Below are 23,637 nucleotides of genomic sequence, written 5' to 3'. Positions count from 1 at the left end.
CTACCCTACGACCCAGCAATTGCACTACTAGGCATTTATCCAAGGAATACAGGTGTGCTGTTTCAAAGGGACACATGCACCCCCATGTTTATAGCAGCACTATCAACAATAGCCAAAGTATGGAAAGAGCCCAAATGTCCACCGATGGATGCATGGATAAAGAAGATGTGGTATATATACACAATGAAGTATTACTTGGCAATCAAAAAGAATGAAATCTTGCCATTTGCAACTATGTCGATGGAACTGGAGGGTATTATGCTAAGTTAGTCAGAGAAGACAAAAATCATATGATTTCACTCATATGAGGACTTTAAGAGACAAAACAGATGAACATAAGGGAAGGAAACAAAAATAATATAAAAACAGGGAGGGGGACTGAATAGAAGAGACTCATAAATATGGAGAACAAACTGAGGGTTACTGGAGGGGTTGTGGGGGGGGATGGGCTAAATGGGTAAGGGGCACTAAGGAATCTACTCCTGAAATCATTGTTGCACTATATGCTAACTAACTTGGATGTAAATTTTAAAAAATTAAAAAAAAAATTTAAAAAAAAAACAGCAAAAAAAAAAAAAAAAAAAAAAGAACCTCAGTGATTATCAGCCAGAATCCCATTAAAATGAAGGGTGTTTGGAAAGTGCATTGCAATTCCAAAGAAAAGGCCACACTGCTCAACTCTAATCTTAAATAAAGTTCTGAGAATGGAAAAAAAAAGAAATAATAAATGTTTATATGCACCCACCTACATTTGTTGGAATCAAATTAAATGACATCTATAAAGGCATTCTGAAAAGCTGCCTAATAATACATTTATATTACATGCAAGGTAGAGCAAGCAGCTAAAACAGTGTCAATGGCACTTCACAAAGTAGTTTTTAAAAATGCTACTGTGATACTTATTAGGTTGGAAGGGGTTAGATTATTTCATGACTGACATTCTGAAAAATGCAAATACTGACAATCTAGAAAACTCTTAAAACATGAGGTGCATATTCACTTACAAGTATCCCCTGCTTTTCGAAAGTCTGCATTATACCACTTTGCTTTTGCCTAAGACCTGTGTTAGTACTTTTTGGTTTGTTTTCACTAACCCAAAGACAGCTGAAGAGAATTTTTGCTTTGATGAAAAAAGGAGAAAAGCAAAACTAGGGTTCAGCATCTGTTTTGCAGTGAGCCCTTACAGAGGCAGCACACACCCCAAGCAGCAAGTAGCACCGTCAAGCTCTTCCCTGGAAACCACACTCAGCATCTCCACATTGAGCTGCTCTAGCTCTGAACTGTATCTGTGAACATCTCCGCTTTATCCCAGTTTATTGTGTGCATCCATTAGCAAGACATGTCCTTTGGTATCAGAAAAGTCCAAGAGGCTATTTTTAGGTCTGGGAACACTCAAAAACTTTTCCATATACATTAACAGTAATTACTTCTTCATTTTATGCCATTTTTGTCCTAGGAAAAATTTCATAGAAATGCCATATTTTTGGAGAGCAGAGGAAACCTTACTGGCCCTGTACCACATATAGTGCAGCACTATGGCCTGGCCCCTGCATAGAGCTAACAGTGAAGACAGACCCCTACCATTAAGAGCTTATATTTTGGGGAAAATATCAATTGTTTAATAACCTTATGTCAAAGTATTAATCAAACAGTGTATATAATGATCACTGAAAGACACTGAGACCAAAAGTATTATACATTACCTAATACACTTAACAAAAACATCTTCAGGAAAAAAATTTTGCACTACGACTCATCTAATCAGTCTGTAGGATGCATCTCTGATAGTCGCTTGATCATCCAAACATAACTGATGCATTAGTTACTTTCCTTGACGGCAAGCAACGTACAGAAGAAGTACTTCTCAAGGATACTAACCTGGCGGTGCCATCAGATGAGGCAGTAAGGATATAGCGATCGTCATGTGACCAGCAAAGATCATAAATAATATTGAGGTGGCCACACAATTCTCTCATGAAACGTCCAGAAGGAATTTCGTATACTAATGAAAATATTCAAAAATTAGTAGGTTTCCAGGACAGAGACTCTCAATCCAGTAATACATAAATACATAGTTTACGATAATCTGTATGTACATAAGGTAAGCACTGCCTCCAAGAATATTATCACCAAAGATATTTTAGCATAAAAGATTTCAAAGTCTACTTAAAAACAGTTTTTCATTTCCTTTAGACACAAGAATTTCCACATACAAAATTTTACAATATGCTCCAATTAACATTTATTCTCATCACTTCAAAGCAATTTTTCTAATAATCTTTGACAATCATTAATCAAATAATAAATAACATTTAAATTGCAACTCCAAAGATTCTATAATTTGGGCTTTCATGAATAAAGCATTAGTTTACTGAAAATTAAATTCCAACAGAATTTTAATTCTTTGAAGAAAAAATGTGAACTGTGCTATTGTCAGAAAAAATTTCCAATACTAAAATGATTTAGTAAGAGAATTAACAAAGACCCAATCTGATTAAAAGGCATTGTGGTTTTCCTGTAAGTTAGGTTCACAATGAAATCTTCCAAGACAATGACTGAATTTAGAACAACAAAGTGTGCAAGTCTCTACTTCCACCTAGTGGTAAAACCAAATCCCCTTTAAAATACTAAGCAGAACAGAATTACTTCCGGAATAGCAACAGAAGGACTTCCGAATATCTGCTCCCTGATAAAAACAAAGAGAACACTGCCAAAATTATCCAAATTAACTTTTTCAGAACTCTAGAAATTAAACAAAGGTTTGCAACAATATGAGGAGCATTTATTTAAGAAAAACAGCTGAATCTTGGTAAGAACCTGAGCTTCGTGGTGTTTTAACTTGCCGTGTTCCCATTCTCTTCCCCCAAGCTCCAAAGGAGCTTTAAAAATCAATAGCCTCACAACTTAAAGCCAGCAGCATAGCAGCCACAGGATGGGGCAGAAGAGGTATGAAGCTCCCCCAAATCCCCATCCCCAAGACTTACTACGATTAACACAGTCTAGCAGTTCCCTGAAAGTCTCCATTCTCAGGGCTTGGCTTTATTTAACTGGGCTCAGAGCATGCTCTGTGCGAACAGCCCTAACCCTAGGGTACACGCTGAAATAATCAGTGGCATAGCTGTCTGAGGCAGTGATGCCAACTGAGGCTAAGAAGAGGCTGAGCAAAAAACTTAAAAGGAAAACACTGAGAATGAGATGTCCATAGGGGACTTCAACAAACTCCTGGGAATCTAGCAGGACATGTACATGTGAGTAAAAGACTCTAGGCCCTCTCTCACTCTGGCTGACCTCAGGAGGCTCTGTGCAAACATAAAGTGAAGGCTATGGCAGAGTTGCAAACTGCCTACCACAACATGTTAAGAGTACATCCCAATGCACACACAGATCCCCTTGGCAAAGGCTGGGTGATCTGCTCAGTCAAGACATTTAAAAATCTCTAACCGTGGCTGACCACCAAGTTAAGTGAGTAGAGACTTCAGAGACAACAACAAATCCTGGGTGGGTGGGTAGAGAGGAGGGGGAAGGAAAGGAATCTGATTTCCTGAACAGCCACACTGTAATAATATCTACTTCTCAACACAAAATTAGGGAGACATGAAAAACCAAGCAGTCAACTATGGCCATACAAAGAAATGAGGCAGTCCACAGAAACTGTCTAAGAGGAAGCCAAGATGTTAGTATTTCTAGACAAAGACTTTAAGCCCACTTTTACAAATATACTCAAAGATATAAAGAAAACTATCCCTAGAAATTAGGAATAATTCTCACCAAAAAAATACCAACAAAGGGACAGAAATTATATATAAAAAACCCCAAAAATTCTAGAGTTGAAAAATACAATAATGGAAATAAACAACTCACTAGAGGGGCTCAATAACAAATCTGAACTGGCAGAAAATCAACAAACTTGAAGATAGGTCATTTGAGATTATGCTGTCTGAGGAAAAGAGAGAAAAAGAATGAAGATAAAAGAATAAAGCTGCAGGGACCTGTGGGACACCACCAAGTGTACCAACAAAGAGATGACGAGTCTCAGAAGAGAAAAAATAGAAAGGAGCAGACAGAACAATGTGAAGAAAGAAAGACTGAAAACTTCCCAATTTTGTGAAGACATTAATCCACACATCTAACAAGCTAAATAAATTTCAAGCAGACACATCATAAGCAAACAATCAAAAACCAAAGACCAAATTCTTCTTCTGTTTTTTGAGACTTAAGCAATAAGTACGTCTAAATTTATATAGCATTTTGCACAAGTTGTTTTTAAGCATAAAGTAACATTTGTCACTGAAATGTTGAGAACATAAATCAGAATGAAAATAATTCCTTCACTGCCCGAAAAAAATAAATCACTATTAACACTCTGGAGTATGTTTCTTAAGAATCTTTTCTCCCTCATGAATAGGTTTTGATGAATTTTTAAAATAGCATGGCTATAATAAAACTACACAAAAAAAATCTGTTTTTTTTTTAACTAACATTTCATGAAAAAAATATTTATTTGATTTATTTAACATTTAATGTTTATTTAAAAAATGTTAATCAAGCCAATTAGAAGTCCCTGCTGAAAGAATAAATCTGCTAAGAAATAAACTGTGTGAGACTGAGGGAAGTTCAACACTACCTAGTGCTTTGGGCAGATGCCCATAGGGAGTGGGTTACTTCCTGCTGAGGAAGCTGGTTTTCATAATTATGCAAGAAATAAGGCAAAGTAGGGGCACCTGGTGGCTCAGTTGGTTAAGCATCAACTCTTGATTTTGGCTCAGGTCATGATCTCGTGGTCCATGGGTTCAAGCCCCACCTGGGTCTCTGCTGATATGTGGAGCCTGCTTGGAATTCTCTCTCTCCCTCTCTGCCCCTCCCTCACTCGCTCTGTCTCTCTCAAAAATAAATAAATAAATATTTAAAAAGGAAAAAAAAAGGAAAGTACTTAATGCCTTTAAGTCTAGAAGAGATGCTCACTTAAAAAAGATCTCTACTGTTACAGAAAATTTTAATATGGTTTTCTCTATATTTTTTAAATGTTTATTTTTGAGGGATAGAGACAGTGCATGAACACAAGCATGCACCTCCAGAAAAAAGGAAGAGGGAATCCCAAGCAGGTTCTTCACTGTCCGTGCAGAGCCCAACATAGGGCTCGAACTCATGAACCATAAGATCGTGACCTAAGCAAAAATCAAGTGTTGGAGGCTTAACTGATGGAGCTATTCAGGCACCCCAACAAGGTTTTCTATATTTTTTTTAGAAGCAATTTGAGAGTGGGTTTTGGGCCACTGCTGACTTCTCTACCATAATGAGAGGTCGTTCTCTAGATACTCCTGAGCCAGATGTAACCCTTCTAATGCATATGAAATTCAAAGGCTTTCATAATTTAAATTATCACTGTTACCAACTGACCATAATGGACTAGAATTCCTCATGAGATGTATTAATGCCTGCACATTTCTAAATTTCTATTTTAAAATAGAAAATGCTTACAAAAATCCTCCTGCATGTTTTAAAAGTAAACTTACCATCCTTCATTTGGTCATTCTCTCTACTCCTGAACATAAATTTTATAGAAAGCTGTAAAATTATTGTTAAAAAACTGGAGGATTACTCAAATTAAGATTTCAATGAATTTTAAAAACTAAACAATGTCCTCCACATAGACTTCGATCAGATTAAACAGGCAGAATTATTACTCACAAATAATCGGATATCCATCCCTGCTAGCACAGGCTGCTGCTAATATTCTTCCGTTGTGAGAGAAAGCAAGACAAAAACATCCTCGTTCTCCTGCATTTAGTGAGAAGAGGTGCTTGTTTGGAATACGGCAAGCCTAAGAAAACATATATTAAGAAAAATAAGAAACATTAAAATATGAAGGCTAGTTGTTGATTCAATTACTAAGTGGTAGAGCTTTTTTTTTTTTAAGTCCCTCTACTGTGATGCAGAGAAAGAGAAAAGCAAGTAAACAGAATGATGGAAAACTATAGTAAATTATTTTACTTCCTAAAGAGGGAATCAGTTCTCCATAAAATAAAGTCAATTTATACTCAATAAATTGAGTACTAGCACTTAATTCACCTAAACTGCGAAGCAATAATGCCATTATCTGGTACTCTAAAGTTGTCACTACTGCACAAAAGATATAGCCACGCACAAAAAAATGTCATATCAGATCTTTATTCCATGACACCTAATAAGTGATATTTGCTGAACCACAACTAATTCTGAGACCATAAATGCCCTATAGGGTCTAGCTTAAGCCCAGAATGTATGAATGCTCATTTTCTCTCTTTTTCTCTCTTAAAATCATCATCATTTGTGGCTGCCTTCCGAAAGGTCCTTTAAAGTAATCAATCACCTCTTGCTGGTTTCTTCATTAATTTTATTAAAATTTCTTCGTTAATTTTTATGAATTACCAGACGAACCCAAAACTTTCCATGTATAATATCTACTGTAGAAAATACTACTTTTATTTGTCCTAATTCTACTTCTTCCAAACTTTCGTGAGCCTTAGTTCTTGTTATTCTGCAAGTTCAATTAAACATATATTGGACCCTTACTATATGCTATGAATGTGGTACTACCTCACAAATGTCTTTTAATATGTTAATCACAGCACCCTGTAAGTAACCATTATTTCTACATACAGTTAATAAGGATTATTCAGAGGGTCAAGTGCAACTTGCTGGGCCTAGTCAAAGACTATTAGCTCAAGAGTCTGCCTTCTGGACAGGTACCAGGTGCGTCACAAGTAGCACCAAGATTCAGCAGCATTATTAGCAGGCAGCATTACATGCAGCTACCAGGAAAGTGGAATATTCAACAGACATTTCTTAGGTGTCAACAAGGTAGCGGACACCATGCTACCCATCTTTGCCCTCCATTCTCCATCCACACATTTTAGAAAAGGAGGGGTGATAAAAAGAGGATAAAAATTGAAGGAAAAATCAGGAGGTTTTATAAGCACTTGCTGCCGGCAGTAGATGCGGCTGAGGAAAACTCTGCCACACCACCAAAGTAAAATCACTGAAGCTACTACAATTTTCTTCGTATGACCAGGGTTTGGCACTGTACTAGAAGAGGCGCTCAATGAACAATTGATAATAAAGGTCTTCCACATCTTTGACTCTTCTCCCTTCTTTCCTACCTGTCATTAAATTATGCTGGTTTTTGTTCTATCTTTCTCTTGTATTTATCCCATATTTTTCCTTTTTGTTACCATTATCCCAAGGTTAGACCCTTTTCCCCTCACACATTAATGACTACAACTGCCTTGAAGTGGGTCTCTCTCATTCTGATGTATCCTACCTCAAGATCTCCAACATGCTATGCCAGAATTAATTTGTTCTAAAATATGGTTATGAAGTACTATTATACTTTTCTCCTATCCAAAAACATTCCATTACTTCTCACATCCCACACAGTCAAGTATTGGGCTACCATTAGTGATACTCTACATCGTGGGCCCAATCAATCATACCACTTTATCTCTTACGCAAACTCTGGTTTCCAGCCAGCCATTTTTTTAAAAATGTTTATTTACTTATTTTGAGAGACAGAGGAAGAGAGAGCACAGAGGAAAGGCAGAGAGACGGGGAGAGAGAGATGACCAAGCAGGCTCTGGTCAGCACAGAGCCCGATGTGGGGCTCAAACCCACGAACTGCGAGATTATGACCTGAGCAGAAATCAAGAGTCAGATGCTTAACCAACTGAGCAACCCAGGTGCCCAATCCAGCCTGCCAAATTTCTGAGTGCCTGAATACAAGAGGTCCATTCCCATTTATTTACAACTTTGCCCCCATATTGAAACACCCTTCCCTGTCCCTCTTCACCCACCCCTAACTTGGCTGCCTTTAAAGTCTATTTCAAGCTCCCCCAACCTGTGGAATGAACCCTTCTTCCACCACTCCAGCTCACCTTCTTCATATCTGCAATTCTCAAATTGTTTTAGTTTCAGGATGGCTGCAGAGTCTTTAAAGAATTTTGAAGACCCCAAAATACTTCTATGTGGATATAACCATATTTATCACATTAGAAATTACAATTGAGAAATTTAAAGAACATTTCTTAATTCATTGAAAAAAATAACAAATAGCTAACCTATTAAATGTCAACATAAAGATGTTAGTCTTTTATGAAAAATAACTACATAAAATGAATTGTTCCACACTTTTGAAAAACTCTTTAATATCTTGCTTAATAAAAGACAGCCAAATGTTCATAATTGCTTCTGCTGTCACTCTCTTGTGCTATCACGTATCACTTAGTCTCTGGAAAACTCCAGTGTATACTTAAGGGAGAACAAAAGTGAAGAAGATAAACTAAATCATTATGAAGTAATCAGAATCATTACAATTATATTATGAAAATTAGGTGACTTTGTAGACGCCCTGAAAGGGTCTCAGGACTTCCAGCAGTTCCCAAATCGCACTCTGCAATTACCATCAGAACTGCCTTTCCTCAAGACTTGTCTGCAGTACACCTGACAGCGAACAACACGGCAACTGTCTCCTGCTTCCCCAACGAATGTTGAAGGTCTCCAAGGGCACAGTCTAATGTTACTCTATCATTATTATTATGTTCAAAGTATTTTATTATTTTTTTTATTTTAGAGAGAGAGTGTGACCCAGGGAGAGGGGCAGAGGGAGGGGGAGAAGGAGGGAGGGAGGGAGGGAGGGGGAGGGGGAGGGGGGGAGAGGGAGAGGGAGAGGGAGAGGGAGAGAGAGAGAGAGAGAGAGAGAGAGAGAATCTTAAGCAGGCTCTACATTCAGAGTGGAGCCTGATATGGGGCTCAACCCCATGACTCTGGGATCATGACCTGAGCCAAAATCAAGAGACAGATACTCAACTGACTGACCACCCACTCGTTCCATATTCAAAGTATTTTAAAATGACTTTAAGATGTATCTGTGAAATGGGACTCAAAAAGAAAGTCAAATGTGATGCAAAATACAGAAAGTAAAAAAGTCTATGAAGGTAATTATTCTTATGTATATATTGAATGTTTGGATAAATTAAGATTTTGGATAAACTGCACCTGGCAATGTCTCAGATGTACAGAATGAACCACTCCACTCTTTGTGGAAATAAGTAAGAGATCTGCAAAACTGTATCAACAATGTTTCTCGCTACTGTAAAATATGCTAACCAGAAAGGAAAACATTAATAAAAGCTTAAATATTACTCAACTTGTGGTAGAAAAATATGCATGCATATATATCTCCATCAAAATGTGATTCAGGAAGAAGCTGGGAATTAAAAAATAAATCTCATGAACACATTAAAAAAATCCATTTTTTAATAAAATCCATTTTACTAAGAAAACCCATTATGAGATCTACTTCTTATAAACATCAGAAATCTGTTGTTTTATTGCTGTAATGGGTTGAACTGTGTCTCCCCAAATTCATAGTTGAAACCCTAACTCTAGTAACTCAGAATATATATATTCTAATAATATTTGGAGATAAAAATCTCTAAAGAGTTGATTACATTAAAATAAGGTTTTGTTTGTTTTTCTTAGGGTGGGGTCCTAAACTACTAAGACTACTGTCCTCACAAGAAGAAAAGACACCATGGATGAACACACACAGAGAAAAGACCACGAAAAGGCAGCAAGATGGCAGCCATTTGCCAGCCAAGGAGAAAGGCCTCAGAGTAAACCAACCCTTAACCCTGGGACTTTAGCCTCCAGAACTATGAGGAGGTAAGCTTATGCTGTTTAAGCCGCCCCCCCCCCCCCCCCCCCGGTCTGTGGTATTTCTTTATCCCAGCTCCAGCCAACTGATAGAAAAAACCCAGGTCCCTAACAAAGAACCTAAGATAGTGCTTTTATTTTTATTTTTTTAAAATGCTTTTATTTATTTTTGAGAGAGAGGGCATGAGCGGGAGCAGGGGGAAGGACAGAGAGAAAGGGGAACAGAAGATCTGAAGCGGGCTCTGTGATGACAGCAGGGAGCCGGACCTGGGGCTGGAACTCACAGTAATATCATGACCTGAGCTGAAGTTGGATGCTTAACCAAGCCACCCAGGAGCCCCAAGATAGTGCTTTCATAAAGCACATGATATGCACTCTCTATTATTAGTTGCCAAGTGAATTAATGAAAAGACAAGATTGTGGTAAAAAAAACAGGGATAATCTGAGAGTTTTAAGTAGCAAGCTAGTTACCCTCAGAACTGTTGGAGCTTTTAAAGTTAAGTAAGGACACCTCTAAATGAATCAAGAATAATCCAACACTTCACCTGCCCAGGTAGTCGTTTCCACTTCACCACTTCCTTGGAATCTTCTAGTCCAGGTTCTGCATCTAATGAACTGGGCTCGTGGTGTCGTTCACAGTGCACTGGTTTACCTTTTTCCTCCTGAAGAGCCACCACAGAATGGTAAGACGGCTTTATCTAAATATGTATAGAAGTTGAGAAAATGTTAAGTATTGATTTAATCTTTTTCTCTTTTCTAGCACACAGGGTTTTTTAAATATTGAAACAAACAATATGGAAATGTTTTCAAAATGTAATTCAGAAAAACATTCTACTTTTATGTACATTATTCTAAATAAGATGAAGGGAACTTGAAATTGTAGTTCTATAAAACCAAAAAGCCTAGAAGTTGGGAGGAAAAAAACAATTCCGATGGTTGCATGAAATGGTTTTAATAATTCTATCCCTTTGTTTTTGCCTCTTCACCAACACCTACCAGATGTTATTTCACAGCTCTGATATACAATGGTATCTCTCCCCTTAATATGGCAAAACTGATACCCTAAAGACCTAAAGTTTTTAAATTGTGCTTTTCTTAAGAAGAGACTTAACTCTATTCAAATCAATGCAAACCAACCCTGTGGTCACAACTTACAATATCAATTACAAAATATCCAACTGTTCTGAAATGTCTCATTGCAAATAAGACAAAAACAAAAATTTTGTTTTAGAACCAATTCTTTGCTAAAGTCATTCATAGCTTTAATCTATGGAAAACAGCAGCAGAAACATTTACTGATTCTTTGAATAATATCGTGAAAAGTGTGCCTATAAATCATGGTACTGCAAATGCCTGGACCAAATCTAGCTTGCTGTTTTTGTCAATAAAGTTTTACTGGAACACATCCATACCCATCTGTTAGCATTGCCTACATATGTGTTATGTACCTACTTTTATGCTACAAAGACAAAGTAGTTCCAACAAAAACTATATGACCTACAAAGTCTAAAATATTAACTATTTGGTCCTTTACAGAAAATATTGGTCAACTCCTACTTCATATCATTTTTTATGTTTAATTTTTAAAAATGAATATTATTTTTAAAAATTCTCCTAACACTGAAACTTTTATTTAGTACTAAAAAATTCGTTTAAGTGCCTTTTTTTTTTTTTTTTTTTTTGAGAGAATGAGAGCAAGAGAGGGCACACAAACTGGGGAGGGGGAAGAGGGAGAGGTCTAGAGGAAGAGAGAGGATCTTAAGCAGGCTCCATACCCAACACAGAGCCCAATGTGGGGTTTGATCCTATGACCCTGAGATGACTTCAGCAAAAATCAAGAGTTGCATGCTCAACTGACTGAGCCACCCAGGCACCGCCATTTAAGTATCTTTTAAAATATAAGCTAGCATAGGCTTAATACATAGCTGTTGAAAGTACTTTTATATTCCAGAAATCAATTAAAATAATTTTAGAGACCTTATCTTTCTAGAAATGGAAAATGTTACCATTTAATTTCAACAATGGAGAACATATATTTATATGTGCTATTAACTTACACATTCTGGAACTTTCAGTCCTCTTACAGTTACGTACAATGTTGATGGGTACCAATTTCTTGGGTGTTTTGACCACCATTCAAAAACCTCAACAACATTTAATTGGTATCGAGGCTTAGTAGGTGGGTAATACAGCTGCAAACGAAGTTTTGAATTGATGTTTACATTTCCATTGGCTCCGAGAAGCTTAAAATAAAAATTCATATAAAATATTACTTTCACTGAAAATAAATATATCCAGTAAAGCAATAGTACAAGTCAAAAACTCATTGAAGGAAAAAAAAAGATTAATATGGCATGATGAAATTCCTTAGAGATATAAAGCAAAGAATACTGAATTGGTTAAACACAATTCCAGATCATCTCAGCAAAAGGTAACCCAAACAACTTTTTACATATTTTCTTGATAGCCGTCTGGCACGTACAAATTCAGGCTGTTGGTAAAGCACTTACATTACTGTGCCAGATGTTACTTTGCACAAAGGAGGTGATCAAAACACCTTTGTTTGTAATAACAATGATAAAATTAAAACGTGTATTATTTAAACACAGAAACAAATTTTCCATTTGTTTGTATCAGTTTTTTAATGGGAACATTTTAATGTTTTAATTTTCAAAAAGTCAAAATCATTTTCAAAGAGTAATTAACATAAAGGCATTCATTACATTAAAAAATATTTTAATCTACCTTCTTAAAAAAGTTTATTCAATAAAAAAACTTATTAAAACAACTTATACTTAAGTAAATGGAGATGCTTATGAGGAAAAATAAAAATCTTACCAACTCAAAATAGGTCCTCTTTTACCAGACCATGACTCTAAGTTGAAGATGTCTGTTTTCTTTTTTTTTTAAGTTTGTTTATTTTGAGAGAGAGAGAGAGAGAGAGAGAGAGAGAGACAGAGATAGAGAACCTGAGCAGGGGAGAGAATCCCATGCAGGCTCCACACTGTCAGCGCAGAGCCCAACACAGGGCTCAATCTCATGAACCCTGAGATCATGACCTGAGCCAAAATCAAGAGTCAGACGCTGAACCAATTGAGCCACTCAGGCGCCCCAGAAAATGTCTTTGTTAGCCGTTGTGTCCTCTACAAATTAGGAGTAGAAACAGTTTGGAACTTTTGCAGCAGTTCAGACAGAACATGAAGGTGACAAACTAAGAGAACAGGGACTGGGTGCAGGGAATATACTGAGTAGCTGTTCCTGACTGCTGCAACTTGGAAAGGAGAAAAAGGGAAGATTCAAGAAAAACTCAAAGGTAGTGCTGTCCAACAGAACTTTCTGTGATGATAGGACTATTCTACATTTGTGGTCCTCAATACAACATACACTAGTCATCTATGGCTATCGAGCACTTGAAGTGTGGCTAGCACAACTGTGGAACTCAATTTTTAATTATATTTAATTTTAATTAATTAATTTGAATTCTAATAGCCACACGTGATTTGTGGCTACCAAAATGAACAGTGTGGCTCTAAGGCTGTAAACGTGGGAGACTGGGCTGATGGCAACACTATCAACTGAAGTAGCAGATACAGAAGAGGTAAAGAATATAGGTAGAATGTTCAGACTGTAGGAGTCTAGGTATTTATGGGTCATCCAAGTTGAAATGTCTGAAATGTGAGGCAGAAGCAAGAAAAGTGGGTCTAAGAAAGGCAGATCAAAGCTGAAACTATGAGTAGGAGTGACATTAAAGAGGTAAGTGGAAGACCATGCCGGAAACTGAAGGATGAGTACAGGGAAAATGAAGGAAACCAAGAAAACAGAGGTTCGAGAGACTGATGGATCAAACACACATAGGTGTGATTAAAAAAACCTAAAGTGTTCACTCAATAATGTGGCAAAAAGAAGTCACTGATTCATTTGGAGATGTATGCTAGCTGAAACAAAATCCAGATTGTAGTCTGTTCAAGAATGAAGCATCAATAAAGAAACAGAGCTGACAAAAATATAGCCCATCGCATCCCTAGCCTTCTAGGGAAGAATGTAAAGTCAATGGAGGTCGTAAGCTGAGAGTTGATGTTATGATATATAGGGGTAAACAACAGTTTCAATAGAGTGATAGAGTTGTTCAGTAATTAAATAGTAAGCTCTCAAGACTCCCTTCACAAATCCTACTCCTGTCTTAAGCTTATCATAAGGGAATAATATTTTAAGGAGATATCATTCCCCAGATTCTAAATGAAACTTTCCTATAGGTTGTTTTAATACCCACCAGGCAATCTAGTTTACACTAGTATGATGATTAGCATGAGTAAATGACTACAATCCAGCCAACATCCTGCTATTAGTAGAACTTGGATAAATAAAGCTTTATTAAATTTAAAAGAATGGTAATATATATGTGCTAAATGAATTGAAAGTACCTTTAACTGAGAATTTGTATCTGGATAAGGGTCCTTTGGGTTTATTTGAACCCCTGTATAACTTTACAATATCCTAGGACATTCCTGGAACCAATGGTATAGGTATTAACACATTTAAATTTTAACTTAATCCATGCTACTTTCAAAGATGGATTTTTCCTAGTCACTGTTTCCATACATTTGTTCATTTTCTCAATAGACATTCACCATACACTTTCTGTGTACCACTAATAGGCTGGGAGCTAGTGGTAATTATGCAAGAGAGATTTTCAAGAGAGTAGTATGTCAAATGCAAAGAGATATGGTAAAATAAGGACTAAAACATATTCAACAAATTTGCCAAAAGGAAGTTCCTGGTGATTTTGAAAAACTTACAATCTAATGAAGGGAATACATAAGTGTTATAATACAGGAAATACATAGAATACTTTACCCTTTATAGGGGGTGGAGAGGAGAGAATTCCTGATTTGCCATTTCTGCCAATGGCGTAAAATGGATAAATAAAAACCTATGTGACACTTAAAGGGAAAGGCTATGAGACATTATTGTTTCCCAAGTGCAGTTCGTAGTAAATACTGTAGTTCTGCACAAAAATTAGCATAAAAGGAACGAAAGTACTTTCTAGTAAGACCACACAATGACAGTATTTACTATGTGAAAGTAACCTTTTTTTATTTGTTTTGGCTTTTGCATTATTTTTCACTCTAAATCAGTTTGGGGGGAGGGATATAAAAAGGTTTTAACACGTTACAAAAGGGTGATTTTAGAAGGTGCATTGGACCAACTGATTCCTAAGTCCACTTTAGAATAACTTCCTCCCACAGCCAATCTGGCTGCCTTATAGCAGGCAGTCAGACTATACCTCTTCTAAAGACTCTCTATAACCCCCAATGAGGATTAAGTGCCTTACCTGGGTTTTCACACCATCCACTCTATAGCACATAATCACATAAGTAATATGGTTTTAAAATTTTTTTTTTAACATTTATTTATTGCTGAGAGACAGAGAGACAGAGCACAAGCAGGGGAGGGACAGAGAGACAGGGAGACACAGAATCTGAAGCAGGCTCCAGCTCTGAGCTGTCAGCACGGAGCCTGACGTGGGGCTCAAACCCACAAACCGTGACATGACCTGAGCTGAAGTTGGACACTTAACCGACTGAGACACCCAGGTGCCCAAGTAATATGTTTATACAGAGACTGAACTGGAGGGTAAGGACAATGTCTAATTTATCTATGAATGCTCTGTATTCAGCAGAGTGCCTGGCATTTCACAGACACTTAAAGCTTTATTGAATGGATGGATGCAAAAATGGAAAAGTTTTATAAAGTGTACAAAATAGGTTAATTTCAAGATGTTTTGTAACTCATTTATATTTGAAGTTAGAAATAGAGGATACCAGGAATAAAAGAATTTTTAACCTTATAAATTATATAAATTATGATTTATATATAATATATAAATTTACATGAATTTATATATAATATATATAAATTATATAAAATATAAAATTATAAAATTCCCCTTTTGTAAAAACCAACCTATCCATGTCTTTTATGTCTGTTGAAACACTCAAAAGACACCATCATTTCCTACCTAGATTACTGTTAACAATTTTTAACCTTAATCTTCCAGTACATATATCTGTACCCTCTCAAATCATCCTCCACCAAGCAAAATAATCTTTCGAAAACATAAATCAAATTATTTTACCCCTTTGTTTAAAATCCTATAATGGCTTCCTGTTGCTCTTTAGAATAAATTCCATAATGGCTTTCTGTTCCTATAATGGCTTCAAAGACCTTGCATAATCAAGACTCTGTCTACGTCAGCAATCTTTTCAGACACCATTTCCACCCTCAGTCTCTGTCCTCCAAAATCAGCGGCCTTTTGGTTATCTGAGTACATCCTGCTCCTCCCAACATCAGGGTCACTGCATATATGGTACCTTCTACCTACCTACAACTCTCTCTCCCACTGCCACCATCTAGCTAATACTCAGGTTCAACCTCTCTTCTTTAGGAAACCTTTCTGTGACCTCCACACAGTATTTACAAAAATTGCAAGGAATGATAAATTGTATCATCAATTGTTTTATATCTCCTTTTCTTGCTAGAAAATGAAATCTACAAGGTCAAGGAGTTTATCTTCTTTTTCACTGACTAGAAAAGTTGCTGGCACACAGACAGTATCTTTTTCAATACTACATACTCAGAACCAAATAGTGTATCTGGCACATACTACATGCTCAATGAATATTTAAGAATCTGAATGAGTATGCTCTAAGCTTGAATTAACAATTCTTCTCCACTGCAATCTTGCCTCACATCACAACTCCCTATATGAAAGCAAAGTGACTTGGGGAAATGTAGCCAATCAGATTTGAAGATGATTTTTAAAGCATTTAAAATGGGTGAAAAACATACCTTGAGAAATGCCCAGGCAATTTTCCGAAAGCCACATTCTTGACTTTGAATTTCAGAGTTATTCTTAATTTCATCCATGCTTAAGAAATCAAGAATCTGTAAATACGTACAAAAAATTACTTCAGAGAACACTAGCCTACATGAAATTTAATATTTTCTAGTAAAATATTATTGAAATTAAAAGAATAATTAGTATACTTCACAGATGTTTTCTTCACATGGAAGAGAAGCAATTCTTATCTCATTTCATTCACCTTTAAGTTAACTCATTCTGTCAGTGAGGGTCCATTTTTTTGACCACTTTTATCTTTTATTAGTAAATCATTTATTAAGAATTATTTCACATCCAAGACCAAATATTAAGTATCTCAAATATAGTCTAGGCACAAATACACCAAGCACAGAATTCTTAGGCTTTGATTGATTGATTGATTAATGTCTGAGAGCGACTTCAAAAGATTGTTTAAAAAACCTGAGATCTGATCTCTGGGTCCTTCCTTGGATCACTTTCCTGAAGTTGGGGATTTTTCTCTTTGGATATGTGTTGTCATTAGGCTCTCAAGAGGATTTATTTCATATCTCCATTCTGTCTGGATGTTCAGACTCATGGATGTGGACCCAAGATGCCACAGACACTATCTGTGCTCTAGGTACTTCTCAGAGACGATCACTTAGAACTATCTGGTACTTTTCAGGAGCTCAGCTGAGATAACAAGTCTTTACAGATTGCTTAAAAAAATGATTTTAAAGACTTCTAATAGATACCAAATTGTCCTCAATAAACCCTTAAAAAGCTGAAGTCAAAAAGTAGTTTTGTTTGACGATAACATTATGTTAAAACTTAAGAAGCAACAAAAAATGTCATAATCCAACAATCTTTCTTAAATCTACTAATCTTACTAAAATAAATGTGAATGAGCATTATAACAAATGACAAATTTCTATGACAAAGAAAAAGTTCCTTGACGTACAAGTTACATCACTTTTCAAAAAAATCACAACTTTGTGTACATCACACAACATAATCACAGAATGTAAATAGTGTTTATATAATAAACATATACAGATCATATGAAAGTTAAAGATCAGAAAAACATGTAATTCCACAAAATCACTCATTGGTGCTCGTCACATCTTGCTGTTCCACTGCTAAAATTCTGCATCTTGCTTAAATGGGAAGAGAGGTTTCTCCACTTCCCTGGGCTTATGGAGAGATGACATGAAGAAGAGAAATGTGTATTTCAGGTTTAAATCACCTTCAAAAACAAATTACCTACACCTAAAATTGGAGTAGCTTTGGGGAAATATTTCCTTTACACTCTGAACCTTGATTTCCTTTGCTGGAAAAAAATCAGAATAACAAGTCAACTCAAAGGCCATCTATTCCATAAAACTTTCCCTGACTGCTCTGACTCTGCACTAACCCTCCACATCGAAGAAGTTCTACTTCCTCTTGGTTATATATTACACTGTCTTAGCTAAGCGATCTCTATTCCTCTTTATTGCCCTTGATAGTATATAAACTCTTAGAGAGTCCGATATGGTTAAATGAGTTTACATTTTATAAAACGGATTAAGAAAGAGGACTACATAGATACAGATTACATTCATCACCTCAGTTTACAGTCATGGTGTTGCTGTAAGAATTAAATAATAGAGTGAATCAAATGGCTAATTACTTGCACTAGTAAATGCTCAGGACACTTGCTATTACTTGAATTTCTCACTTGTTATCTCCATAGCATATTACAAACACTAAATCCTGGGGATTCAATCCTCACACTACTTTGTTGCATTATTAAACTACTAAAAACAACAGCTTATATTTATGCAATTAAAATATTAATAACCAAACATAGTTTAAATCACTCTATTCAATCATACCTCAAAAAACAAGATGACTTTAGGGCTCTCATCAGAATCTCGAAGCAAATAGGGGAAGTTTTCATTAAATATAATTTGTTCTTCCCATTCTGGAAGTCTTGATTTTAACTGTTTGAAATCAAATGGCTGGGTCATAATGGGAAGAATGTAATCCACATTCTCTTTTTCACAGTAAGATGAAACAGGCCGTTCACTGTTCAAAAACAGATACGTCCAATAACACGATTAAGATTATTTTGAGAAGATGAGAAAAAAATATAGTGCTTGAGGTAAAGAAATAACAAATAGTCGTGATATATGATGAAAAATTATTTTGGTTGTCCACTGAGAAAATTACAAATTTTATGAGACTTAGAAGTGGTAGTATCCTACTATCATCTTGTATTTATATGCTATTGATTGGTTTCAGTGAATCATTTTATTACAGAAATATAAAGCAAGAGTTCAGCATACAGAGCTACAATAAAGTAACTCCTTTAGAATCTTAAATGAGTCTATGATAAAACAGTACACTACATTTAAATAAGAAAATGAGTACAACAGGATTGCAAACCTTTTGAGGTATGTCATATTTTTTTGTATGCCCTAAGACAAGTGAATAAGTGACTTTTCTGATAATCTTCATGTTTCTCATCCCTGTCATTTTTCAAACCAAATGACTTTTTTTGAATTCTAGTATAATCATTTATTTTACTGTGCTTTTCATTTGTAAGCTTCAAGCAGGTATGAGCTATAGAAGTAATACTAGAAAAAAGATTAAATTCAAGATTCATTTCCCTCATACGAGGCCCAGGTAACATACTAACTTCAAAAGAAAAGCATGAAGTTAGACAATTAAAGCACTTATAGTGCAACATGCAATGATTTACACTGCAAGTTACATGCCATAAATTAGTCATGAAGTTTGGGAGAAGCTCTCTCAACTCCCCTTGACTTAAAATCAATCCCTGGGGGCACCTGGCTGGCTCAGTCAGTTGGGCATCTGACTTTGACTCAGGTCATGATCTTGCAGTTTGTGATTTCGAGCCCCACACTGGGCTCTGTGCTGGTACCCCAGAGCCTGGAGCCCACTTCGGATTCTGTGTGTGTGTCTCTCTCTCTCTCTCTGCCCCTCCCCGGCTCACGCTCTGTCTCCCAAAAATAAATGTTACAAAAAATTTTTAAAAATAATCACTGAATTAACATATGTTCTCCATTTCTTCCATAAAACATACTGATCAGTATCAATGGTTGATGAACACCGACAACTAGTAAACTCTTCTCTAATGCAAATCTTTATCTCTAATGATAGAAAATAGGACTTCTACTGCAGACAGTTTCAAATTCAAGGGTTGGCTGTGCAATTAAAAACATTACCTATCATCTTTCTTGACATATTGACCAGTATGCTCATCAATCACATGAATTTTTACCATTGGGTGAGAAATCATAAAATCAGATTTAAGTCGATCAGTTCGGTGAATGTAAACTCCCAGGACCAGATCATCATCAAGCAAACATTTGGGATAGACAGGACTATCTCGGCTTGTAACTTCATGAACACCATCACCACCTGTGTCTTCTTTATCATCTGAAACTACATACATGAAAGAAAATCTACATTATAATTGTTCCCATAACGATATAGCAACAATACAGCAACCTAATCTTTACAATCCATGATTATTTGTCTTTGTAACAAAGTAACTTCAAAGGAAAATAAAGAAAAAGCCAGACAATCGCAGATTACACTCTAAGATAAAATATTATGTTTACGAATGCATTAAAATAGGGTGAGGAATCTTTTCTTTTTTTTTCCCTAACAAGAACCACGAACACAAAAAGAAAATAATGAGAACTAAAGACAAAAAAGTGATTTTATTTAGGTATTTTCTAAGTAGAATATGTATCACTCAATTAATTTATAACTGTAATTTCTTCTTCTGGGTAGGAGGTAGCAGGTCAATGCTTCTGGCATCAGCAACTTGAAAAAGTCAAATGAATTACAAAAACCTTATTTCTAAAAGCATCAGAACAGTACAGAGACAATGTATAGCAGATGGACTAAAATTCCAGAGAAGGAGAATCATTCAGTGATAAGCTGATGGACTGAAAGCTCTTTTAGTCTCTGGGGACATTTGTTGATTCAGGGTGTATGCTGAGGATCAGGGTTTAGCCCCACAAAAGGTCACCACTGGGAGAAAAAGTAGCAGTAAACTTTTAGCGGTTGATGGGGCTACAGCCATCATACTGGAGATTTGAAGAGCCTCAAACACATGGCTAATTTTTCCCCGCAAAACTGAACTGAGAGACTGAAGAGGTAGTGAAATCTCCCCAGTCTTGTGGTACTAGGAAACAATGACCCACCAGAGGAAGAGGCCTGAAACAAAACAGGCAAAATAAAGCCCTAGAGGGAATGGTCATTTTCCACCTATAGCCACTTTTCACCTGGGGTCACTTACCAATTCTGGGTGCAGCTAGAGGTTGAGAATCCAGGCATGGCCCCTGGAAGAAGGCCCCGACTGGGGGCACAGAGAAGCTAGCAGAGATTCTGGCATTCACATGGGGCCGGAGTAACAAAACTGAAGACTTGAGGGGCCTCACACGGCCAGTCTCCCCCGAAAGGTATCTGCTAAATTTTGAAGCTGCATGGGGCCGAAGGCTAAAGGACTAGGCTGAAAACCTCGGAAGGGCAAAACTGAATATCCCACAGTCTTTCAGGCTGAGGAGATAAATATTTGTCAGATTCTCAGTTCAAAACTCCTGGAAGGCCACATCCGAGGAATGGGGCAAATCAAAAATACAGCCTACCAAAACTAAAACCCAGTGTTGACCTAGCTCAATTTCTGATGGATTAAAATCAGTTTTCAACCCTATCTGCCTAAGAGAGTAAAGAGGAAACTCTCTCTAATAGGAGATAAAATCAGCTGGAGCCTCTAGCACTCCACACACCATATCCAGCATATAATAAAGAGTTACTAGACATAAAAGAGGCAAGACTATATAACCAACAACCAAGAGAAAAGACAGAAAACAGAAGCTGACCCACAGATGATCCAGACTGGAGTTAGCACACAAAAACTTTAAATAACTATGATTAATATGCTCAAGAAAATAAAGGGAAAGATGGGTTAAAATGGAAACTTCCTGGGGCACCTGGGTGGCTCAGTTGGTTAAGTGTCCTATTTCAGTTCGGGTCACAATCTCATGGTTCCTGAGTTCTAGCCCCATGTAGGGCTCTGTGCTGACAGCTCAGAGCCTAGAGCCTGTTTTGGATTCTGTGTCTCCCTCTCCCTCTGCCCCTCCCCTTCTCATGCTCTGTCTCACGCTCCCTCTCTCAAAAATAAATAAGCATTAAAAACATTTTTAAAAAATGGAAACTTTCTACAGAGAACTGGAATGCATTAAGAAAACCAACAGGCATTCTGGTGCTGAAAAATAAAGCATCTGAAATTAAGAACTGGATATATAGATGTGTTTAACAGCATACTGGATACAAAGAAAGACATGATTAGTGAAACGGAACAAAGAGCTATATCAATATTCAAACTGGAGCATAATGGAAAAAATTTAAAAGAATATGGGGAAAAACATAAGAAACATGTAGATACACTTATATTTATATATATAAATTTATAGTCTAGAAAAAGAGGAGGGAATAGTGAAGAAACTATATTTTAAAAAATTCTGACCAAGAATTTTCCACAATTGTTAAGTAGTATCTACCAGTAAACTCTAAGCAGGGTGATTTCCAACAAACCCATATTTAAGTATAATGTGATAAAACACTCGAATCAAAGAGAAAAAGGAAATCTAAAGCTGAGTCAGAGGTGAAAAAAAGTAATAATCCCACTAATGGGATGTAAATAAGACTGCTGCTAGAAACAGAAATGATGGAAGTCAGAAGACAACTGCATGATTTCTTTAAAGTGTTAAAAAAAAAAAAACAAAAACCTGCAACCTAAAATTCTATACTAGCAAGTAGGCTTCAAAGATGAAGGTAAAGTGGGGCACCTGGGTGGCTCAGTCAGTTAGGCACTGGACTCTTGACCTTGGCTCAGGTCATGATCTCATGGTTTGTGAGTTCGAGCCCTGCCTTGGGCTCTGTGCTGATCGCACAGAGCCTGCTTGAGATTGTCTCTCCTTCTCTCTCTGCCCCTCATCTGCTTGCACATGCTCTCTCTCTCACTCACTCAAAATAAATAAATAAACTTAAAAAAAAATGAAGGTAAAGTAAAGGAATTTTAACACAATAAAATTTGAGGGGATTAGGAGGCCTGTACTAAGGGAAATACTAAACTGAACTCCTCAAGAAGATGAAAAATTTAAAAATGGAGATTAAAGAAAAAGTAAATTTGGGGGTGAATATAAAGATCAGCGGTACAAAATGGTCAATATATTAGCTGTGAAGTTTAAAATACATGCAGAACTAAAATGCATGATAAGAAACCTATGAGGCAGGAGACAGAGATGCAGAAAAAAAACACCTGGCAAAATTAAGATGGAATTAAACTATTCTAATGTTCTAGCAGTATTGGGGGAGCATATTTTGTTAGGGAATTAATTTGTATTAGACTATAATAAGAATAAACTTCATGTTCTTGAGGGTAACAAACTGTAAAAGAATATAGAATTAACAAGTTAATATAAGAAGAAAAAATTTTCTAATTTTTTTTTTTATGTTTACTTGTTTTTGAGAGAGAGACAGAGCAGGGGACGGACAGAGAGAGAGGGTGACACAGAATCTGAAGCAGGCTTCAGGCTCTAAGCTGTCAGCACAGAGTCTGACACGGGGCTCGAATCCATGAACCATGACATCATGACCTGAGCCAAAACTGGACGCTTAACGAACAGAGCCACCCAGGCGCCCTTAGAAGAAAATTTTTAAAATAACTTGAACAATTCAAAAGAAGACAAGGAGGAAAAGGAACATAAAACAGATACATCATACAAGAAGCAAACAATGAGATAATAAATATTAAGACACAGAAAGATTGCAAACAAGGGGCTTTTGTTTTTTTTTTTTTAATTGCCTTCACTTTTATTGAAGGTCTGTTCCCAAGATGCTCACAGGCTGGGGGCTGTGACCCCACATGTTCTGGGGTGGGGGAAGAAAAGAAGTGAAGGCAAAAAGGAAATGAAGAGACACTATGGCCCAAGCAAAGGGGGGGGGGGTGCAAAGTAGGCACAGGTGGGACACCTAGGAGGTGGCATGGAGGAGAAATAGAGTAATGG

At 36.6% G+C, this 23,637-nt stretch overlaps 1 protein-coding gene across 1 annotated transcript in view; it reads right to left on the bottom strand.

Annotated features, from left to right (window-relative positions):
- Window positions 1-23,637, bottom strand: part of AHI1 (Abelson helper integration site 1) — a 203,861-nt gene that overhangs the window by 158,572 nt on the left and 21,652 nt on the right. The window contains exons 6-12 of the mRNA XM_047102438.1: window positions 19,780-19,999; window positions 18,424-18,616; window positions 16,540-16,635; window positions 11,748-11,933; window positions 10,236-10,388; window positions 5,689-5,821; window positions 1,879-2,002 (exon numbers count right to left, since the gene is read on the bottom strand). Coding sequence (XP_046958394.1) covers window positions 1,879-2,002; window positions 5,689-5,821; window positions 10,236-10,388; window positions 11,748-11,933; window positions 16,540-16,635; window positions 18,424-18,616; window positions 19,780-19,999 — 1,105 coding nt within the window. The remainder of the gene's footprint in view (window positions 1-1,878; window positions 2,003-5,688; window positions 5,822-10,235; window positions 10,389-11,747; window positions 11,934-16,539; window positions 16,636-18,423; window positions 18,617-19,779; window positions 20,000-23,637) is intronic.

This window comes from Lynx rufus, unplaced genomic scaffold (genome assembly GCF_022079265.1).
Source record: "Lynx rufus isolate CCGP_SWC_20201006 ecotype Redwood Valley unplaced genomic scaffold, mLynRuf1.p SCAF_6, whole genome shotgun sequence".
Taxonomy (NCBI): Eukaryota; Metazoa; Chordata; class Mammalia; order Carnivora; family Felidae; genus Lynx; species Lynx rufus.
The sequence above is the reverse complement of the archived record's forward strand: the minus strand, read 5'-3'. Positions and strand labels throughout refer to the sequence as shown.